Source organism: Oncorhynchus clarkii, chromosome 9 (assembly GCF_045791955.1).
Source record: "Oncorhynchus clarkii lewisi isolate Uvic-CL-2024 chromosome 9, UVic_Ocla_1.0, whole genome shotgun sequence".
NCBI classification, from domain to species: domain Eukaryota; kingdom Metazoa; phylum Chordata; class Actinopteri; order Salmoniformes; family Salmonidae; genus Oncorhynchus; species Oncorhynchus clarkii.
The window spans coordinates 54,926,393-54,947,438 of record NC_092155.1 but is presented as its reverse complement, the minus strand read 5'-3'; the positions used below and the strand labels follow the sequence as shown (position 1 = coordinate 54,947,438).

At 42.6% G+C, this 21,046-nt stretch overlaps 1 protein-coding gene across 5 annotated transcripts in view; it reads left to right on the top strand.

Annotated features, from left to right (window-relative positions):
* LOC139416586 (cyclin-dependent kinase 11B-like) overlaps positions 1 to 21,046 on the top strand; it is a 32,542-nt gene that overhangs the window by 6,192 nt on the left and 5,304 nt on the right. For 4 of the 5 annotated variants that reach the window (XM_071165427.1, XM_071165426.1, XM_071165428.1 and 1 more), the window contains 14 exons: positions 2,903 to 3,047; positions 14,368 to 14,546; positions 14,693 to 14,821; positions 14,971 to 15,066; positions 15,278 to 15,397; positions 15,515 to 15,589; positions 15,777 to 15,976; positions 17,408 to 17,498; positions 17,576 to 17,697; positions 17,849 to 17,954; positions 18,117 to 18,238; positions 18,477 to 18,584; positions 19,048 to 19,164; positions 19,590 to 19,738. In XM_071165427.1, coding sequence (XP_071021528.1) covers positions 2,903 to 3,047; positions 14,368 to 14,546; positions 14,693 to 14,821; positions 14,971 to 15,066; positions 15,278 to 15,397; positions 15,515 to 15,589; positions 15,777 to 15,976; positions 17,408 to 17,498; positions 17,576 to 17,697; positions 17,849 to 17,954; positions 18,117 to 18,238; positions 18,477 to 18,584; positions 19,048 to 19,164; positions 19,590 to 19,738 — 1,759 coding nt within the window. The remainder of the gene's footprint in view (positions 1 to 2,902; positions 3,048 to 14,367; positions 14,547 to 14,692; positions 14,822 to 14,970; positions 15,067 to 15,277; positions 15,398 to 15,514; positions 15,590 to 15,776; positions 15,977 to 17,407; positions 17,499 to 17,575; positions 17,698 to 17,848; positions 17,955 to 18,116; positions 18,239 to 18,476; positions 18,585 to 19,047; positions 19,165 to 19,589; positions 19,739 to 21,046) is intronic. The other variant, XM_071165429.1, reaches the window with a different exon arrangement.

The following is a 21,046-nucleotide window of genomic DNA, read 5'->3' as shown; positions in this document are numbered from 1 at the left end:
AGCTTATGCCTGCCCATACCAAAACCCCACTGACTACATGGGGAACTCTGTTCACAACGTTGAAATCCACAAACCACTCGCCTGGTGGTTGTGAGGCCGGTTGGACGTACTGCCAAATCTCTAAAACAACATCGGAGGCGGCTTATGGTAGAGAAATTAACATTAAATTCTCTGGCAACAGCTCTGGTGGACATTCCTGCATTTAGCGTGTGTGCTCCCTCAAAACATGAGACATTTGTGGCATTATGTTGTCACAAAACTGCACATTTTTGGAGCGGCCTTTTATTGTCCCCAGCACAAGGTGCGCCTGTGTAACGATAGTGCTGTTTAATCAGCTTCTTGATATGCCACTCCTGTCAGGTGGATGGATTATCTTGGCAAAGAACTGCTTATGAACAGTCAGGGCCCTCCCCATTTAGTCGACTGTTCTCCGGGATGTTCCACAACTAGTCAAATTTATTTCACACTTCTGACTTCCCCTTCAAGTTCGTCACCTCTGCATCCATTTTGCTGTCACGTGTTACGGCATTCATAGTTTTTAAAAAAAATTTATAACCAATTTATGTGATTATGGTATGCTATAGGTCAGGCCCTACTGGTCACGTGCATGTGTCACATAAAGAGAGGAAGGGTTGTGGGAGTAGGGAATGTTTTCCCAAAACAAATTAGGGATTTCGGTAACAACTTTAAAGTCAGAAATGGCTGTAATTATGTTGCAGCTTCAGCAACATGGACAGCACTATACACGTGTTTTGTGGTTGTCGGTGCAGCAGGGAGGAGAGTGGGACAACTAGTGCTAGTCACATAGTCACTCTCTGTCTTTCCTTTTTAACACTGCAAGTTTGAGCCAGGCGGCACAATCAAATAAATTGCGGTCATTTGTGTGTCTTAATTATTTCATCCAACAGTAAGCTTAAAGCATAAGACAAGCTCAGTGGAAATAGGATGTGTCTACAATGCATTCGGGAAGTATTCAGACCCCTTAATGTGTTCCACAGTGATTACAGCCTTACAGCCTCAAGTTTTCTTGGGTATGACGCTACAAGCTTGGCACACCTGTATTTGGGGAATTTCTCCCATTCTCTGCAGATTCTCTCAAGCTCTGTCAGGTTGGATGGGGAGCGTCGCTGCACAGCTATTTTAAGGTCTCCAGAGATGTTTGATCAGGTTCGAGTCAGAGCTCTGGCTAGGCCACTTGAGGACATTCAGAGACTTGTCTCGAAGCCACTCCTGTGTTTTCTTTGCTGGTGTGCTTAAGGTCGTTGTCTTGCTGGAAGATGAACCTTCACCCCAGTCTGAGGTCCTGAGTGCTCTGGAACAGGTTTTAATCAAGGAACTGTCTATACTTTGTACTAGTTTCTCATGGTCTGTCCTTTAGGTGCCTTTTGGCAAAGTCCAAGCTGGCTGTCGTGCCGTAAAGGCCTGATTGGTGGAAGGCTGCGGAGATGGTTGTCCTTCTGGAAGGTTCTCCCATCTCCACAGAGGATCTCTGGAACTCTGTCAGTGACCATCTGGTTCTTGGTCACCTCCCTGACCAAGGCCCTTCTCCCTCAGGATGTACCTGACCTAAATTTTGTGTCTCATAAAAGGGTCTGAATACTTATGTAAGTAAGGTATTTCTGTTTGTTTTTTTATATATAAATTGGGTAAAATAATTGACTTTTCGCTTGGTCATTATGGGGTATTATGTGTAGATTGATGAGGGAAAACATTTATTTGATACACTTTGGAATAAGGCTGTAAAGTAACAATGTGGAAAAAGTCAAGGGGTCTGAATGCTTTCCGAATGCACTGTATTTAGAAAAAATAGAAGATTAAAAAGAACAGATGTCTCTTGGTCGACAATTTGTTTATTTTTTGTTCGGGCACAGCCCTGCAAACAGATGTAAACATTTGTGCACAACATTTTAGAGAAATAAGCTTTTTGTGCATCTATAACATTACCTCAATCTTTTATTTTAGCTCATGAAACTGTTGACAGTTGTCAGTATGTCCAACCTGCCTCACAACTGCAGACCACGTGTATGGCATTGTGTGGGCAAGCGGTTTGCTGATGTCAATGTTGCTAACAAAGTGTCCCAAGTTGGCAGTGTGCTTAAGGTATGGGCAGGTATAAGCTACGGGCAACGAACACAGTTGCGTTTTATCGATGGCAATTTGAATGCACAAAAATAACGTGACAAAATCCTGAGGCCCTTTTTTTCATGGTATCTGTGACCAACAGATGCATATCTGTATTTTTAGTCATGTGAAATCTGTAGGTTAGGGCATAATGAATTTATTTAAATTGAATTACTAAATTCCTCAACTCTGACTAAATTCCTCAACTCAGTAAAATCAATTAAATTGTTGCTTTGGTTTTGTTCAGTATTGATTAGAAATTAAGCAAATGAACAGTAAATGTAGGCTAATACTGGTGATATATGTGATATATGTAATGGGGAATTGATAAACAATTTACACAATGAAACACTGAAAGTGCACGAAATGGCGGAACAGAGCGCATTCCGGAGAGAGACATGTTTTGTGCATCTTAGCCACACTCCCTTCTTGGATGGTTGCATCTCCGCAGCCTACTCAATGGGTTAGTACACAGAAGACCAGTGAGAATCAGACAGGTGTCTCCTGGGGGGAGGGGGGGGGGGTCTATTTGTGACTGCTCGACTAAAAAAAATCTTGGTCGACTAACAGCCTATCCACCAGTCCACTAAATGTGGTCAGCCCTGCTATGGTGTCACAGATGCTAAAATGGCAGAGATATAAGAATGAGTCCTCTATCTTTCTCTATGGTATTGCTGTAGAAAGTTGAATAGGGACTGGTTTTACTGTGGTATTAAACTATGTATGCATGCATATGTAGCACCAAGTAGCACTGTTTTACATTTGTTTGTTTTTATCACAGTAGCAGCAGCAGGGAAACACGTGCGGCCCAAAGACAGGGAGAGTGAGCGCAGGAAGCGGCAGTGGGAGGAGCAAGACAAGGCCCGGCGAGACTGGGAGAGGCAGAAACGCAGGGAGCAGGCCAGAGCCCAATCCCGCAGAGAGAGGTGACTACTGTGACCACATACAAACACATTTGTATTACATGCTGACCAAATCGTCCATTTCATCCAAACTGCTTGACCGCATCAACAGGCATCTGCGTAGCCAGCCGCTTAAATTTAAATTGGTTGACGCGCTGCAAGTCTCTCCTGTCCCAATTTCTCATTGGTTTTTACGAGCATATACCCACGTGGGGGATTCAAAGATGAATGAGTTCCACAGTCCACTAGTGGTGGTAATGCAACTTTGTTGGTTGCCAACCACTGTATAAAATCCACATAAGAAGAAATATGAAGGAGAAGTTAATAAAAAAAATATTTAAAAAGTGGAGTGGAGAACACACAAAGATCCAGCTAAAGAAAGGACCAAGTAAAATAACAGCCCGATGTTTGAATATTTCCCCATGCAAATTAGCTAGCATAATGTCCATGAATGTTTAATTTGTGTTTCGACCTCATCCCAAATTAATATAGTTGGTTTGCAGTTGGTTTTGGTATTTTAACCTGCATGTCAAGAACGCGTCTGGTGGGGATAGAAAAAAAATCAACATAGACGCATGCATGGAAAGGGTTTTGTCAGTATGTTAGCGTAACAAAGAAATATCAACATTTATAATCATCACTTGTGTTCAAAGGTATGAAGTTATCAAAATGTCTCTGTGGTCTCTCAAACTGCACTTCTACCAGAATGTGACTCATCAGTGTGGCAATTTTAACAAAAATTTAAAGAGCATAACCCCCCCCCAAAAAAACATTTTTATCCATGCTTTTTGACCCCACTGTCACTAACCACATTTCCATCTACAGTTTTTATGCGAGTAAAGTCATGCTTAACAAAAACTAAATCAGCAATTGTGATGGAAACATGGAGTGTCGGTACAATTTCCTAAATCTCAACAATTTGTTTGACACGGTGGGATCTTTTTGTGTCAGTAAAATTAATTATGCAACAAATTGTAGTGGAAATGATTTATTGCGCAATTGTTTGTAGATAAAATAACCATGTCGAGGAAAATTATCAAAGTACAAACCTCTCACTCAGGGAAAGGTAGCACGAGAGCTACATCACCAGGTTGTGAGATATGGCATTTACAGTCATGGCCAAAGATTTTGAGAATGACACAAATATATATATATACATTTTTATAGAGTCTGCTACCTCAGTTTGTATGATGGCAATTTGCATATACTCCAGAATGTTATGAAGAGTGATCAGATGAATTGCAATTCATTGCAAAGTCCCTCTTTGCCATGCAAATGAACTGAATCCCCAAAAACATTTCCACTGCATTTCAGCCCTGCCACAAAAGGACCACCTGACATGTCAGTGATAATCTCGTTAACACAGGTGTGAGTGTTGACGAGGACAAGGCTGGGGATCACTCTGTCATGCTGATTGAGTTCGAATAACAGACTGGAAGCTTCAAAAGGAGTGTGGTGCTTGGAATCATTGTTCTTCCTCTCAACCATGGTTTCCTGCAAGGAAACATGTGCCGTCATCATTGCTTTGCACAAAAAGGGCTTCACAGGCAAGGATATTGCTGCCAGTAAGATTGCACCTAAATCAGCCATTAATCGGATCATCAAGAACTTCACGGAGAGTTCAATTGTTGTGAAGAAGGCTTCAGGGCGCCCAAGAAAGTCCAGCAAGCTCCAGGACCGTCTCCTAAAGTTGATTCAGCTGCGGGAACGGGCCACCACCCATACAGAGCTTGCTCAGGAATGGCAGCAGGCAGGTGTGAGTGCATCTGCACGCACAGTGAGGCGAAGACTTTTGGAGGATGGCCTGTTGTCAAGAAGGGCAGCAAAAAAGCAACTTTTCTCCAGGAAAAACATCAGGGACAGACTGATATTCTGCAAAAAGTACAGGGATTGGACTGCTGAGGACTGGGGTAAAGTCATTTTCTCTGAAGAATCCCCTTTCCGATTGTTTGGGGCACCCGGAAAAAAGCTTGTCCGTAGAAGAAGAGGTGAGTGCTACCATCAGTCCTGTGTCATACCAACAGTAAAGCATCCTGAGACCATTCATGTGTGGGGTTGCTTCTCAGCCAAAGGAGTGGGCTCACTCGCAATTTGCCTAAGATCACGGCCATGAATAAAGAATGGTACCAACACATCCTCCGAGAGCAACTTCTCCCAACCATCCAAAAACTGTTTGGTGACGAACAATGCCTTTTCCAGCATGATGGAGCACCTTGCCATAAGGCAAAAGTGATAACTAAGTGGCTCGGGGAACAAAACATGGATATTTTGGGTCCATGGCCAGGAAACTCCCCAGACCTTAATCCCATTGAGAATTTGTGGTCAATCCTCAAGAGGCGTGGACAAACAAAAACCCAGAAATTCAGAAAAATTCCACGCATTGATTATGCAAGAATGGGCTGCCATCAGTGGCCCAGAAGTTAATTGACAGCATGCTAGGGCGGATTGCAGAGGTCTTGAAAAAGAACGGTCAACACTGCAAATATTGACTCTGCATCAACTTCATGTAATTTTAAAAAGGGGAAAAAAGCTTTTGACTCTTATGAAATGCTTGTTAATCTAGTTCAGTAGTAACATCTGACAAATATCTGAAGACACTGAAGAAGCAACCTTTGAAAATTAATGTCATTCTCAACTTTTGGCCACGACTGGACACACCTACTCATTCAAGAGTTTTTCTTTATTTTTACTCTAATTCTACGTTGTAGAATAATAGTGAAGACATCAAATCAAAATATATTTTAGATTCTTCAAAGTAGCCACCTTGATGACAGCTTTGCACACTCTTGTCATTCTCTCAACAAGCTTCACCTGGAATGCTTTTCCAACAGTCTTGAAGGAGTTCCCACATATGCTGAGCATTTGTTGGCTGCTTTTCCTTCACTCTGTGGTCCAACTCATCCCAAACCATCTCAATTGGGTTAAGGTCGGTGATTGTGGAGGCCAGGTCATCTGATGCAGCGTGCCATCACTCTCTTTCTTGGTCAAATAACCCTTACACAGTCTGGAGGTGTGTTTTGGTTGTTGTCCTGTTGAAAAACTAAGTGCAAACCAGATGAGTTGGCGTATCGCAGCAGAGTGCTGTGGTAGCCATGCTGGTTAAGTGTGCCTTGAATTCTAAATAAACCTGTGTCACCAGAAAAGCACCATCACACTACCTCCATGCTTCACGGTGGGAACCACATATGCGGAGATAATCCGTTCACCTACTCTGCGTCTCACAAAGACATGGTGGTTGGAACCAGAAATCTCAAATTTGGACTCATCAGAGCAAAGGACAGATTTACACCGGTATAATGTCCATTGCTCATGTTTCTTGGCCCAAGCAAGTCTCTTCTTATTGGTGTCCTTTATCGGGATGTGATTGGGAGTCCCATAGGGCTGCGCACAATTGGCCCAGCTTTCTTTAGGGCTTGGCCGGGTTAGGATAAGTTGTAACGTCGTTGTGTGGTAGATGGGATACTCTGTCTGTTCCTTCCTTACCTGCGTTTGCAGCTGCGGTCGCTAACTCAACGGCTAGGAGGTATCACTTCTGTCGTGAATAAGAGTTCAAAGTTCATACCATTCGCAACCAAAGCTCATGCTGATGTTGGCTTCATTCTTGTAGTTTTATCTGAACCATTCTGACATAGGATCGTCATCCTACCTCATGGGAACAGAAAGTTATGTTGTAGTCAAGAGCTTATATAGGAAGGAAGAGGAGGGTGTGTTTGGAAAGTTTTATAGCCTTTGTCCCTTCACAGGGGAGGGCCACTGATTGAGCAAGCCCTATCTTATGAAATCCAAATCTCACATTTTAGAAGCTAAAATCACATTTCATCCCATCACAAATAATTTAATATTCAAACATTTAAATTGAACAACAATTCCATGTGAATCTGATAACTGTGATGTATAGACTTTCCACTGTGGAGTTTATGGCATCTTATCATTGATGAGAATGTCTCAGATGACAACCGAACTGACATCATATTCATTAAGTACCACTGCATATGTTCAATTGTTCGGATTACCAGAATATAGTTCATTTCCCCCCACATACTGATGTTTCCAGAATCTCTATGTTAACCAAGGGGTTTTTAAATGTAAAAAAGCACAAATAGAGAGAAAATGAATCACTAACATTTGATGATCTTCATCGGATGACACTCATAGGACTTCATGTTACACAATACATGTATGTTTTGTTTGATAAAGTTCATATTTATATAAAATAATCGGAGTTTACATTGGCGCATTACATTCACTTGTTCCAAAAACATCCAGTGATTTTGCATAGCCACATCGATTCAACAGAAATACTCATCATAAATGTAGATGATTATGCAAGTTATACACATGGAATTATAGAAATACCTGTCCTTAATGCAACCGCTGTGTCAGATTTCAAAAAAACTTTACGGAAAAAGCAATCCATGCAATAATCTGATACGGCGCACAGAACAATAGTCAAATTAGCTTCCATGTTGTAGTCAACAAACTATAAATTACATGCTAAATATTCCCTTACCTTTGATCTTCATCTGAATGCACTCCCAGGTCCACAATAAATGCTTGATTTGTTCGACAATGTCCGTTATTTATGTCCAATTAGCTACTTTTGTTAGCTGCGTTTGGTACACCTATGCAAACGCAGGTGCTGGTCGACCATTTTTTTGGACAAAATCTTCAAAAAGTTATATTACAGGTCAAAGAAACATTTCAAACTAAATACAGAATCAATCATTAGGATGTTTTTATCATAAATATTCAATAAAGTTCCAACCGGAGAATTCCTTCGTGTCTTGAGGAGGAACGGAACGCAGGAAGATATCATGCGGTATGCGTGTGACCTAGAACTGGCTCTCTCTGCTAGACACATGGCTAATTCTGCTCTTATTCAGTCCCACAAGACAGTAGAAGCCTATTTCAAGTTTCTATAGATGGTTGACATCTAGTGGAATCCCTAGGAAGTGAATCTTCATTCATATCGCAATGGGATTTCAATAGGGAATGGTTTGAAAATATACCAACCTCAGATTTCTCACTTTCTGTTTGGATTTCTTCTCGGGTTCTTGCCTGCCATATGAGTTATGTTATACTCACAGGCATCACGCAAACAGTTTTAGAAACTTCAGAGTGTTTTCTATCCAATACTAATAATAATATGCATATATTAGCAACTGAGGTTGAGGAGCAGGCCGTTTACTCTGGGCACCTTTCATCCAAGCTACTCAATAGTGCCCCTGCAGCCATAAGAAGTTAACTGACTTGTCTAGTTAAATAAAATAATTAGTGGTTTCTTTGCAGTGATTTGAGTGTGCCATGTGTTCCTTCCTGCTAAATCCTCTAGAGGGCAGAACGTAAAAAAATTATACTTGATACCAAAACGATACAAATGGCACACACAAAAAGAACAGCAGGGAGGACTGATTTCCCTCTGTTCTTTCCAGGTTTTTTCTCAATCACACTTTCTAATATAAAAACAATAAAATAAACATTTTGCTTATCTCACTCCACAATAGTCTTAACCTCTCTAGGGTATGTGGGACGCTAGCGTCCCACCTGGCCAACATCCAGTGAGATTGCAGAGCGCCAAATTCAAATACAGAAATACTCATTATAAAAATTCAGAAAAGATACAACTATTAAACATAGGTTTAAATATTCACTTGTGAATTCAACCACAATGTCAGATTAAAAAAATGCTTTACGGCAAAAGCATACCTTACAATTATTTGAGAACATAGCCCAGCAGACAAATCATTACAAACAGTAACCAGCCAAGTAGAAGAGTTACACAAGTCAGAAATAGAGATAAAATGAATCCCTTACCTTTGATGAGCTTCATATGTTTGCACTCAGAAGACATTAATTTATTCAATAAGTGTTCCTTTTGTTCGGTAAAGTCTCTTTATATACCTGAAAACCTCTGTTTTGTTTGCGTTTTCTTCAGTAATCCACAGGCTCAAACGCAGTCACAACAGGCAGACAAAAAAATCCTAATTGTATCCGTAAAGTTCATGGAAACATGTCAAACGATGTTTATATTCAATCCTCAGGTTGTTTTTAGCCTAAATGATCTATAATAGTTAAACCGGACAATAACGTCAATATAAAAGGTAAAAAATAAATTATTTTAACAGTTTTGGAAACTTTAGTGTTTTCTATCCAAATCTACTAATTAAATGCATATCCTATCTTCTGGGCCCGAGTTGAAGGCAGTTTAATTTGTGCATGCTTTTCATCCAAAATTCCAAATGCTTCCCCCTACCCTAGAAAAGTTAAACCACATCAGGGGAAACATTTTGAGGTCTGGGTAAAATTGGAGAAATGTAGGTTTGTTAGTGTAGTTAATTCAGCCTTTAATTCAGTTGCGCACCAATCCAGACAGTTATTTGGCTAGCTGGGTTTCTATAGCAATCATGTGATGGAGTTTTCAGAAACAAATGGCCACTGCATTGATGCAAATAATCATGATTCTGCTGGGTAGGCATAGGCTACTTTGTAGTTACCTTTTTAATTTCCTTTCCATCTACCCAAAAATTATTAGCATTGCTAACAGCTACACAGAGTGCATAGATTTTCAAGTGTTTTCCACTGTTTTGTATGAAAAACCAATTTGAAGCCAACATTCACTTTTGTCTTGCTCATAATAACCGCACATGGCTTTACCACAACAGACAAGCATAACACCTTTCAATTGAAAAGACGGGAAACAAACAAAAGCACTTACAACTCTTTAAAAACTGGTCAGAAATTAAATCTTGGCATTAATATATTGGAGCAGTAGAACTTCTAAATCAGCTGCCAACTTCAATTACTTTTCAAGGACCACAGCTAAAGAGACAATCTGGTCTGAGTATTTCATATTATTCTATACATATTAGTGTTTATGCTTCATGAAGTCGTGGGTGAAAGACGACATTATCAACATACATCTGGCTGGTTATACGCTGTATCGGCAGGATAGAACATCACGTCTGGTAAGACAAGGGGTGGCGGACTATGTATTTTTGTAAATAACAGCTGGTGCAAAATATCTAAGGAAGTCTCAAGGTTTTGCTCATCTGAGGTAGTGTAGTCTACACCATATCATGAGATACTCTACCTAGAGGGTTTTCATCTGTATTTGTTGTAGCTATCACCATATCACCACAGACTGATGCTGGCACTAAGACTGCACTGAAAGTGCTGTATTCCGACATAAGCAAACAGGAAAACACTCACCCAGAGGCAGCGCTCCTAGTAGCCGGGGACTTTAAAACCTCTTGATACTAGCCATCCCGGATCCGGGATTGTGAATACAGCCTCAAGCTCATTAGCATAACGCAACGTTAACTATTCATGAAAATCGCAAATGAAATGAAATAAATATGCTAGCTCTCAAGCTTAGCCTTTTGTTAACAACACTGTCATCTCAGATTTTCAAAATATTCTTTTCAACCAAAGCAAAACAAGCATTTGTGTAACAGTATTGATAGCTAGCGTAGCATTTAGCGTAGCATTCAGCGGGCAACATTTTCACAAAAACAAGAGTAATAAAATAAAATAATTTACCTTTGAAGAATTTCTGATGTTTTCAATTTGGAGACTCTCAGTTAGATAGCAAATGTTCAGTTTTTCCAAAAAGATTCTTTGTATAGGAGAAATCGCTCCGTTTTGTTCATCACATTTGCCTACCAAAAAAACCTGAAAATTCAGTCATCAAAACGCCGAACTTTTTTCCAAATTAACTCCATAATATCGACTGAAACATGGCAAACGTTGTTTAGAATCAATCCTCAAGGTGTTTTTCACATATCTCTTCGATGATATATCGTTAGTGGAAGTCTGGTTTCACCTCTGAATCACATGGAAGAATGCTTGCAGCTGAAGATTACGCACCAATTTCGACAAAGGACACCAGGCGGACATCTGGTAAATGTAGTCTCTTATGGTCAATCTTCCAATGATATGCCTACAAATACGTCACAATGCTGCAAACACCTTGGGGAAACGAGAGAAGGTGTAGGCTCATTCCTTGCGCATTCACAGCCATATGAGGAGACAATGGAAAACAGCGCCTCAAAAATTTTGCTCACTTCCTGTTTGAAGTTTCATCTTGGTTTCGCCTGTAGCATCAGTTCTGGGGCACTCACAGACAATATCTTTGCAGATTTGGAAACGTCAGAGCGTTTTCTTTCCAAAGCTGTCAATTACATGCATAGTCAAGCATCTTTTCGTGACAAAATATTGCGCTTAAAACTGGAACGTTTTTTATCCAAAAATGAAATACTGCCCCCAGAGGTTCAAGAGGTTAATGCAGGGGAACTTACATTTGTCTTACCAAATTTCTATCAGCATGTTAAATGTGCAACTGAGGGGAAAAAACTCCAGACCACCTTTACTCCACACAGAGACACATACAAAGCTCTCCCTCACCCTCCATTTGGCAAATCTGACCATAATTCTATCCTCCTTATTCCTGTTTACAAGCAAAAATTAAAGCAGAAAGCAGCAGTGTCTCAATCAAGTGGTCAGATAAAGCAGATGCTAAACTGCAGGACTGTTTTGCTAGCACAGACTGGAATATGTTCCTGGATTCCTCCGATGGCATTGAGTAGTACACATCAGTCATTGGCTTCATCAATAAGTGCATCGATGACGTTGTCCCAACAGTGACCGTATGTACATACCCAAACCAGAAGCCATGGATTACAGGCAACATCTGCACTGAGCTAAAGGCTTGACCTGCCGCTTTCAAGGAGCGGGATTCTAAACTTGAATCTTATAAGAAATCCCGCTATGCCCTCCGACGAACCATCAAACAGGCAAAGCGTCAATACAGGACTAAGATCGGATCATACTACACCGGCGCTGACGCTCGTTGGATGTGGCAGGGCTTGCAAACCATTAGACTACAAAGTGAAGCACAGCCGAGAGCTGCCCAGTGACACGAGCCTACCAGACGAGCTAAACTACTTCTATGCTCACTTCGAAGCTAATAAAACTGAAACATGCATGAGAGCACCAGCTGTTCCAGAAGATTGTGTGATCACGCTCTCCGCAGCCGATGTGAGTAAGACCTTCAAACAGGTCAACATTCACAAAGCCTCAGGGCCAGACAGATTACCTGTACACTCCGCACTCCACACTGCCCTTTCCCACCTGGACGAAAGGAACATCCATGTGAGAATGCAATTCATTGACTACAGCTCAGCGTTCAACACCATATTGCCCTCAAAGCTCATCACTAAGCTAAGGACACTGTGACTTAACACCTCCCTCTGCAACTGGATCCTGGACTTCCTAACGGGCGGCCCCCAGGTGGTAAGGGTAGGTAACAACACATCCGCCACACTGATCCTCAACACAGTGGCCCCTCGGGTGCGTGCTCAGTCCCCTCCTGTACTCCCTGTTCACTCATGACTGCACGGCCAGGCACGACTCCAACACCACCATTAAGTTTTCCGGGGACACAACAGTGGTAAGCCTGGACAACGATGAGACCTGGCGTGTGGTGCCAGGACAACAACCTCTCCCTCAATGTGATCAAGACAAAGGAGATAATTCTGGACTACAGGAAAAAGATGACCGAGCACGCCCCCATTCTCATCGACGAGGCTGTAGTGGAGCAGGTTGAGATCATCACCAACAAACTAACATGGTCCAAGCACACGCAGACAGTTGTCAAGAGGGCACGACAAAACCTATTCCCCCTCAGGAGACTGAAAACATTTGGCAATGGTCCTCAGATCCTCAAAAGATTTTACAGCTGCACCATCGAGAGCATCCTGACTGGTTTCATCACTGCCTGGTAGGGCAACTGCTCGGCCTTCGACCGCAAGGCACTACAGAGGGTAGAGAGTACGGCCCAGTACATCACTGGGGCCAAGCTTCCTACCGTCCAGGACCTCTATACGAGGTGGTGTCAGAGGAGTGCCCTAAAAATTGTGAACCTCCAGCCACCCTGGTCATAGACTGTTGCCTCTGCTACCACACGGCAAGCGGCAGCGGAGCACCAAGTTTAGGTCCAAGAGGCTTCTAAACAGCTTCTACCCCCAAGGCATAAGACTCCTGAACATCTAATCAAATGGCCATCCAGACTATTTGCTTTGCACCCCCCCTTACACCGCTGCCACTCTGTTGTTATCTATGCATAGTCACTTTAATAACTCTACCTACATGTACATATTACCTCAACTAACCGGCGCCCCCACACATTGACTCGCTATTATTTTACTGCTGCTCTTTAACTTGTTACTTTAAAATAAAAAAATAAGCTGCATTGTTGGTTAAGGGCTCGTAAGTAAGCATTTCACTGTAAGGAAAGATTTGATAAATCTGAGACACTCCATTTAGTAGGATATGTTACGTTTGGTGGTGGGTGGATGGGTGGCCATATAACGCGAAACGTCGGTGATTGGTTGGTCGTAGAACGCGAATGGCTAGCAACCCAAAGGTTGCGAGTTCGAATCTCATCACTGACAGCTTTAGCATTTTAGCTAAGTATCCACTTTTCAATCATTTCTATCTTTTAGCTACTTTGCAACAACTTTGCATGTTAGCTAACCCTTCCCCTAAGACTAACCTTAACCCTTTTAACTAACCATTCCCCTAACTTTTAACCTAACTCCTAAACTTAACCCTAACCACTAGTCTAGCTAATGTTAGCCACCTAGCTAGAATTCGTAGCATATCATGCGAAATGGGTGATGGACATCCAGAAATTAATCCATACCATACAAAACGTAACAAAATTGAGTCTCAGATTCACTTGTAAAATAATACGAAATGCTATGAGACCAGGTTGAGAGGAAATGTCTGATTTTCACATTTCTGACTGGCCCGTAGGGTTTCCTAAACCTCCCCATTATGTCAAGCACTGACACACACCGACAAGGTCATTCTTGTGCCATTGTTGCCTCTTCAGCAAGTTGGTTTATTTTTGGTCAATTGCACATTACTGTTTGAATAAATCATGATGATAAAAATAAATAACGTGGCCAAGTTAATAATAAAAGAAATCGCTTGCGACCAATTAAATATGGTGCACTGTCAAATCAGACAAATGGTCGCAAATGCGATTGTTTTGGTTGCATTATCAAACCCCGATCGTGTTTTTTTTTCTGTACCTGTATACTTAGTGTTTGCGCTACGTCATCACACACAGCCCTTTGTTGGAAATTTGCTTGAAAAATCTGTCGCAAATTTGGTGGAAACCTAGCTTATGATGTCATATCTTGCTTATCCTCAAACTGTCACACGCTGGTCAGACATCTTTTTTACCGTGCAGTTACCTGTCACACTGTATACTGTACTCTTCCCCTTCCATGCAGCAGACATTAACAGTGTGGGGTGGGTGGCTTTTGGGTTTCTGGAGAGCTCCTGACAGGATTCCCCCGTCTTCCCCGGACTACAGGGACAGGTTGGAGCAGGTGGAGCGCCAGCGCGAGAGGGACCGCAAGCTCCGTGAGCAGCAGCAGAAGGAGCAGCGCGAGCAGAAGGAGAGAGAGAGGAGGGCAGAGGAGCGCCGCAAAGAGCGTGAGGCGCGCCGAGAAGGTCAGGGTTCACACACACGCATTTGCGCACACGTGTAGGGTTAGAGTTTTACAGCCTTAGCGTGTCCGTGAATGTAAGTATTTTGATATATGTAAGGATGCACTGTTGGTGACGGGATGCAAAATCTCTTGTCCGTTCTCTGACAGTCCCGTCCCACCATCGCGCACTGCCTGATGAGTACGGGGACAAGCCGAAACAGAGCCACCGCAGCCGCAGCCCCAACCGGGCTCCCCAGGACCGACTTGAGCACAGCAGCGAGCCACGTAGAACTGGTGGTGAGACTATCCAATCAAGATGGTTTTACATAATTTTGCTTTGGTAGAATTGGTATCAAGACTTAGTAATTGATTTCATTCAAATTCCTTAACTATAATTTTTCTGTGTGATTAGGGACGCTAATTTTGTTTTGTTTGTGGTCCAACAGTGAAAGATGAAAAGCCAGAGGACAAGGACCTTCTCTCTGACCTTCAGGACATCAGTGATAGTGAGAGGAAGACCAGCACAGGAGAGTCCTCCTTAGGTAGGTAGACACACACTCACTCAAGGTTGCAACATACCCCACACCAGATGGCATCACAAAAAAGTTATTAACACATTACACTTCTACTGATGTTTAATCCTTAACAGTTCTAACTGTTATAGATACTGTATTTACAATCCAGACATCTTCTTGTGTTTTAAGTCTTTGTGGGTTGTTTGGAGGTGACATTGAGTGGACTTCTCTTCCCTAGGCTCCGGCTCAGGGTCGGGCTCTGACGATGAGGAGGGTAATGGCGTTGAAGATGGATCTAGCAGCCTGAGCGAGGGAGAGAACGAGGAATCAGGCTCAGGAGAATCTGACCAGACTGCAGGTCTGCTGAATTACTCTACTTCTGTTGCTTGTGCGTGTGCGCTTGTTTTATCACTTAATACAATTACGGTGTTGTCACAGTGACACGGCTCTGACCCACACATTGTCTGTGTTTCAGGTGTGGTGAGTGAAGACGAGCAGTCTGAGGAAGAGTTTGAGGAAGAGAGAGAGAACGGCAACCATATTCCCCCAGGTAGGCATTTCACACCCCATTTGTCTGGTGGCAGTCATTTGAACAGGTGTTATTGTCATGTCTGAGAGTAAAGTTCGTTTTCTTGAAGCTTTTTTATCGGAAAAGGTTAGGTCTAACTCTCAACCAGCTAGATGTGATTTTGTCTTGTTTCTGTAAGTTATAACTGCCTCCTCATTAACCCTCACAGTGCCAGAGTCACGATTTGACCACGATACTGAGGAAAGTGGAGAGGAAGAGGAGGCAGGGGATGGAGACGTGACCCCCCAGTCTGTGTCTCACTCCCACTCAGCCACCCCTGAGCCTGAGGAGAACTACATCCCCGACTCTCCCCCCATCTCCCCCGTGGAGCTAAAGAAGGAGCTGCCTAAGTACCTGCCAGCTCTACAGGTCTGTCCATCTGTCTGGCAGCACACCACACCTGGGTCAAATACCTGAGGTGCGCTTGACCTACAGAGTTCGTACGGTCATTATTCAAATCCTGGAAAAGTCATGTTTAAATTGTCAGTTTAAATTGTGTTTTCCAGTCCTGGAAAAGTTTTGGAAAAGGATCAAATCTGAAAAGTTATGGAAATTAATATCATTTTTCATAATATAAATATTTTAGCAATCAAATAAAAATCAATACATCAGCCAGGTTCAGAATGACACTTGAGCGAGTCTGTGTTTGCGCGCATCACCTGCATGTCTGCGTGAGGAGTCGGCCGTTGCTCAATGAGTCGGACATTGAGGCAGAAGGTAGGCCTAGACTATAAAATATGATTGACAACAGACTAATAACTAGTTTGCCAATTCAAAACATATCTTGTACCCTCTAGTTATCTGTTTAGCTATTATTAGCATGCATTTATGTTTTCCTCATGTGATGTCCCAACACTCACGAATAAGGCCATACAATCGCGAGTAAAGCCATACAAAGTTGATTTACTTTTTACAATTATTAATTTAAACTATTTTCATGAAACGAAAGATTCCATTTTATTAGTTCAGATTCAGTTAGATGTAGCCTTTATTTTGGATTATTTGGCTTGAACTTGATTTGTAGATACTTCCAGTTTATTTGGCCATCCAATGTATGGAACATTGCAACTCAATAGCCTGAAATGTAAACACTTCTATGGTAAATATGACTAAACTAGAAAAGGTACATTTCCTGAAGAAAATGTTTGGGCTTGCTTCAGCTGAATAAAAATATTTGTAGCCTACCATAGCCATTTGTTGTTTGATATATTAAATTAGCAAATTATTTCTAAAGGTATGAAACGTATTCGGTTTTAATATTGCAATGTTATACGTCAAGGGTGGTCAGCCATCATCCACGATAGCTCATAGTTGTGCAGGCTTTTATTCCAGTAGCCTTCTAACAAACCACATTTTAAATGATCTGTTCAACCGGACCTTGAAAAACTGTCCCTGATGTGTTTGAGCAGGGCTTTATCAAAAGCCCGCACAGCTAGTAGCTCTCCAGAATGAGGGTTTAAGTGCCTTGCATAACGACAGGATATGGTACATGAGATTGAAGAGCAGCCTCCACGTGTCTACCACGTTACGCTTACATAGATGGCGGCAATTGTTGGTCATGGAAATGTGGTTAAAAGTCATGGATAACTCAAGAAATTCTGTCTGTCAAAATGTGTATGAACCTGGACATCGCTTGCCTGGTACAATGGAATATTTCAAGAAATGCTCTCACCTGGCAGATGAAATCAAGTGCACCTCAAGTATTTGACAGAAAAGTAATACGTATTTGACTCAGGCCTGTACACACACACACATCATATGGACATGTATTGATTGGCATTGGTTTCATGTCATTTTCAGGGCTGTCGCAGTGTCGAGGAGTTCCAGTGTCTGAATCGTATCGAGGAAGGGACCTACGGCGTGGTGTATAGGGCCAAGGACAAAAAGACAGGTATGTGGGCTACCTTGCGATTGATTTCCGATCCATCCCTGGACAGACACACACTAAAACAGGCCTTTCTCTTCTAGATGAGATTGTGGCCTTAAAGCGTCTGAAGATGGAGAAGGAGAAAGAAGGTTTCCCCATCACGTCTCTGAGAGAGATCAACACCATTCTGAAGGCCCAGCACCCCAACATCGTCACTGTCAGGGTGAGGTGCATATAAATACACATTGAAAATATCATAAATTGCTATATCTATGGTGAGCAGCACACATCTGACTCAGAGGAACTCCCCCCTCAATAATATATTATTTTGAAATACATTTTGTGTAGCGCCTTTCTCCTTTTTCCCATGTTAGGAAATCGTTGTTGGAAGCAACATGGACAAGATCTACATTGTGATGAATTACGTGGAGCACGACCTGAAAAGCTTGATGGAGACCATGAAGCAGCCTTTTCTCCCAGGTAATGTTGTGCGATTCAGTTTGAGTTGCAGAAAATACAGTACACTTATGTCCTCCAGCCATTTTTCCATGTATTTTCGCTAGGTTAGCGTAAGAGTATTGTTTTAATGTAAGCTTATGAGCTCATGACTCTTTTCCACTTCCTCTTTCTTGTTGGCCTCAGGCGAAGTGAAGACCCTGATGATCCAGCTGCTGCGAGGCGTCCGCCATCTCCACGACAACTGGATCCTCCACCGCGACCTGAAGACCTCTAACCTGCTGCTCAGCCACAAGGGGATCCTCAAGGTGTAATAATGCCCTGTTGTATTATATATGTATGATATATTATATCCCATTATAATAATATTAAAACTGCTGTGGGTTGGGAACTTCAGATAAGGATTAGATCATCCATGGCTCAGATGAAGAAATACAACACTCTAGGCTTATTAATGACACAGAATAATGACTTGAATGTGCGTTAGTGTGTGTGCTTGCCTCTTGGGCATTTTTGTAATGTTTGTTCTTTGTTGTGCTGTTCTAGGTGGGGGACTTTGGTCTGGCCCGTGAGTATGGGTCTCCCCTGAAGCCCTACACCCCTGTGGTGGTGACCCTGTGGTACCGTTCTCCAGAACTGCTGCTGGGAGCCAAAGTGAGTCATGACCTAAGCACATATCTAGAATCTGTTTAACCTCCCCAAATCCTAACAATTACCATTTGTGGGATGTTATGCAAAACTGACCGTGGATCAATGTGATCTTGTGAGCGACAAAGCCACAGTAGAGGCACCTGCATTCAAAACTCTGCCTTGAGTCAAAACATCTCAAGAAACTTTAGTCATCAAAGACCCTCTCCAGTCAAAACAGTGCCATTCTAAACCGTTACCTGAGTGTGAACATTACCGCATTCAGACAACACAATGCCTACTTTGTATGCCTTCCAATAGTGTCGAAGTCTGTAGTTCTAAACATAGCCCAAGACTACATACACACAGCATCATTACCAAGTCAAAGCTTGTCCTCGCCTAGACTAAACACTCCAACCCAGACTCATGCGGTGCTGTCTGTTACTTAGAATACTGTGGTTTTAGCGAGTGTGTGTTTCTCTCTCCACAGGAGTACTCCACAGCTGTGGACATGTGGTCTGTAGGCTGCATATTTGGAGAGCTCCTTACCCAGAAACCTCTCTTCCCTGGAAAATCTGAAATCGACCAAATTAACAAGATATTTAAGGTTAGCAAATTTGTATCAAAAAGTACATTTGACTTCATACTGTCTGGAAAGTAAAAGCACTTTATTTACTCCACTCTTACATCTGCGTGCATTCTTGACAGCTACCACATGTTTTTGTGGGTTTCCCAGTTTTATGATCTCCCCACAAGGTGGCAGAGTTAAGAATAGGATGTAGTCAGATTAAATGGATTTGATTTGACTACACAATGTATTTTTCAGAGAGGGACTGCTGTTCAGTGACCCAGTCTCTTTTAGATAGACATGGTGACGTAACAGAGATCTCAGATTAAAAGCTGTGGTCTTGACTGTGCTCCAATACCCCCCCCCCCCAGCAGTTCCTAACATACCAGACATAGTGGGGACCTCCAGCCCACACATAAAACATTAACTCCATGTGTCTGTGTGTTGACGCATGTTCTTGTCAGGACCTAGGGTCACCCAGCGAGAAGATTTGGCCAGGCTACAACGAGCTCCCTGCTGTGAAGAAGATGACTTTTACAGAGTACCCCTACAACAACTTGCGCAAGCGCTTCGGAGCCCTGCTTTCAGACCAGGGCTTCGACCTAATGAACAAGTACGTCTAATCTACCCATATCTGTTACATTTCTCAGACAAACGAGCTTTGGTTCTTAGAAAATCTCAGTTGAGAAGAATTTAATACAAAACCACTGGACTCAATGAACAATGCCATGAAAGTGTAATCTAAAAATGTTCTCTATAAATACTAGCAAAAATGAAATGTTTGCCAAGTGTTGCTATACATAAGTTTCTCATCTTTTGGGTGAATTTTGACATCAGTGCAGTGGAATGTCATCAGTATAATGACCCAGGAAGTGCAATGACCCCTGGCCAGTGGCTGCTAGCCGTCTCATGTTTGGACTAGAGGGTGGCGGTCCTCCAACTACAAGACTAGGCTTAAGATTGCGTTGTCGGCCTTGTTGCTTTAACTTACCCTGTGTGATTAGATGAGATGAAGACTAAACATCCTCTCACTGTCAACTGCGTTTATATTCAGCAAACTTAACATGTATAAATATTTGTATGAACATAAGATTCAACTGAGACAAACTGAATAAGTTCCACAGACGTGTGGCTAACATAAATGGAATAATGTGTCCCTGAACAAAGGGTTGGTCAAAATCGAAAGTAACAGTCAATGCAGCTGGTGGCCACCCCAGATACTAAGTACTGCAGTGCATCTCCTCATGGACGTCACCAGATTTGCCAGTTCTTGCTGTGAGATGTTACCCCACTCTTCCACCAAGGCACCTGCAAGTTCCCGGACATTTCTGGGGGGAATGGCGCTAGCCCTCACCCTCCAATCCAACAGTTCCCAGACGTGCTCATTGGGATTGAATTCTGGGCTCTTTGCTGGCCATAGCAGAACACTGACATTCCTGACTTGCAGGAAATCACGCACAGAATGAGCAGTATGGCTGGTGGCATTGTCATGCTGGAGGGTCATGTCAGGATGAGCCTGCAGGAAGGGTACCACACGAGGGAGGAGGATGTTTTCCCTATAATGCACAGCGTTGAGATTGCCTGCAATGACAACAAGCTCAGTCCAATGATGCTGTGACACACCGCCCCAGACCATGATGGAACCTCCACCTCCAAATCGATCCCGCTCTAGAGTACAGGCCTTGGTGTAGTGCTCATTGCTTCGACGATAAATGTGAATCCAACCATCGCCTCTGGTGAGAGAACTGCGACTCGTCAGTGAAGAGCACTTTTTGCCTGTCCTGTCTGGTCCAGCGATGGTGAGTTTGTGCCCATAGGCGATGTTGTTGCCTGCGATGTCTGGTGAGGACCTGCCTTACAACAGGCCTACAAGCCCTCAGTCCAGCATCTCTCAGCCTATTGCGGACAGTCTGAGCACTGA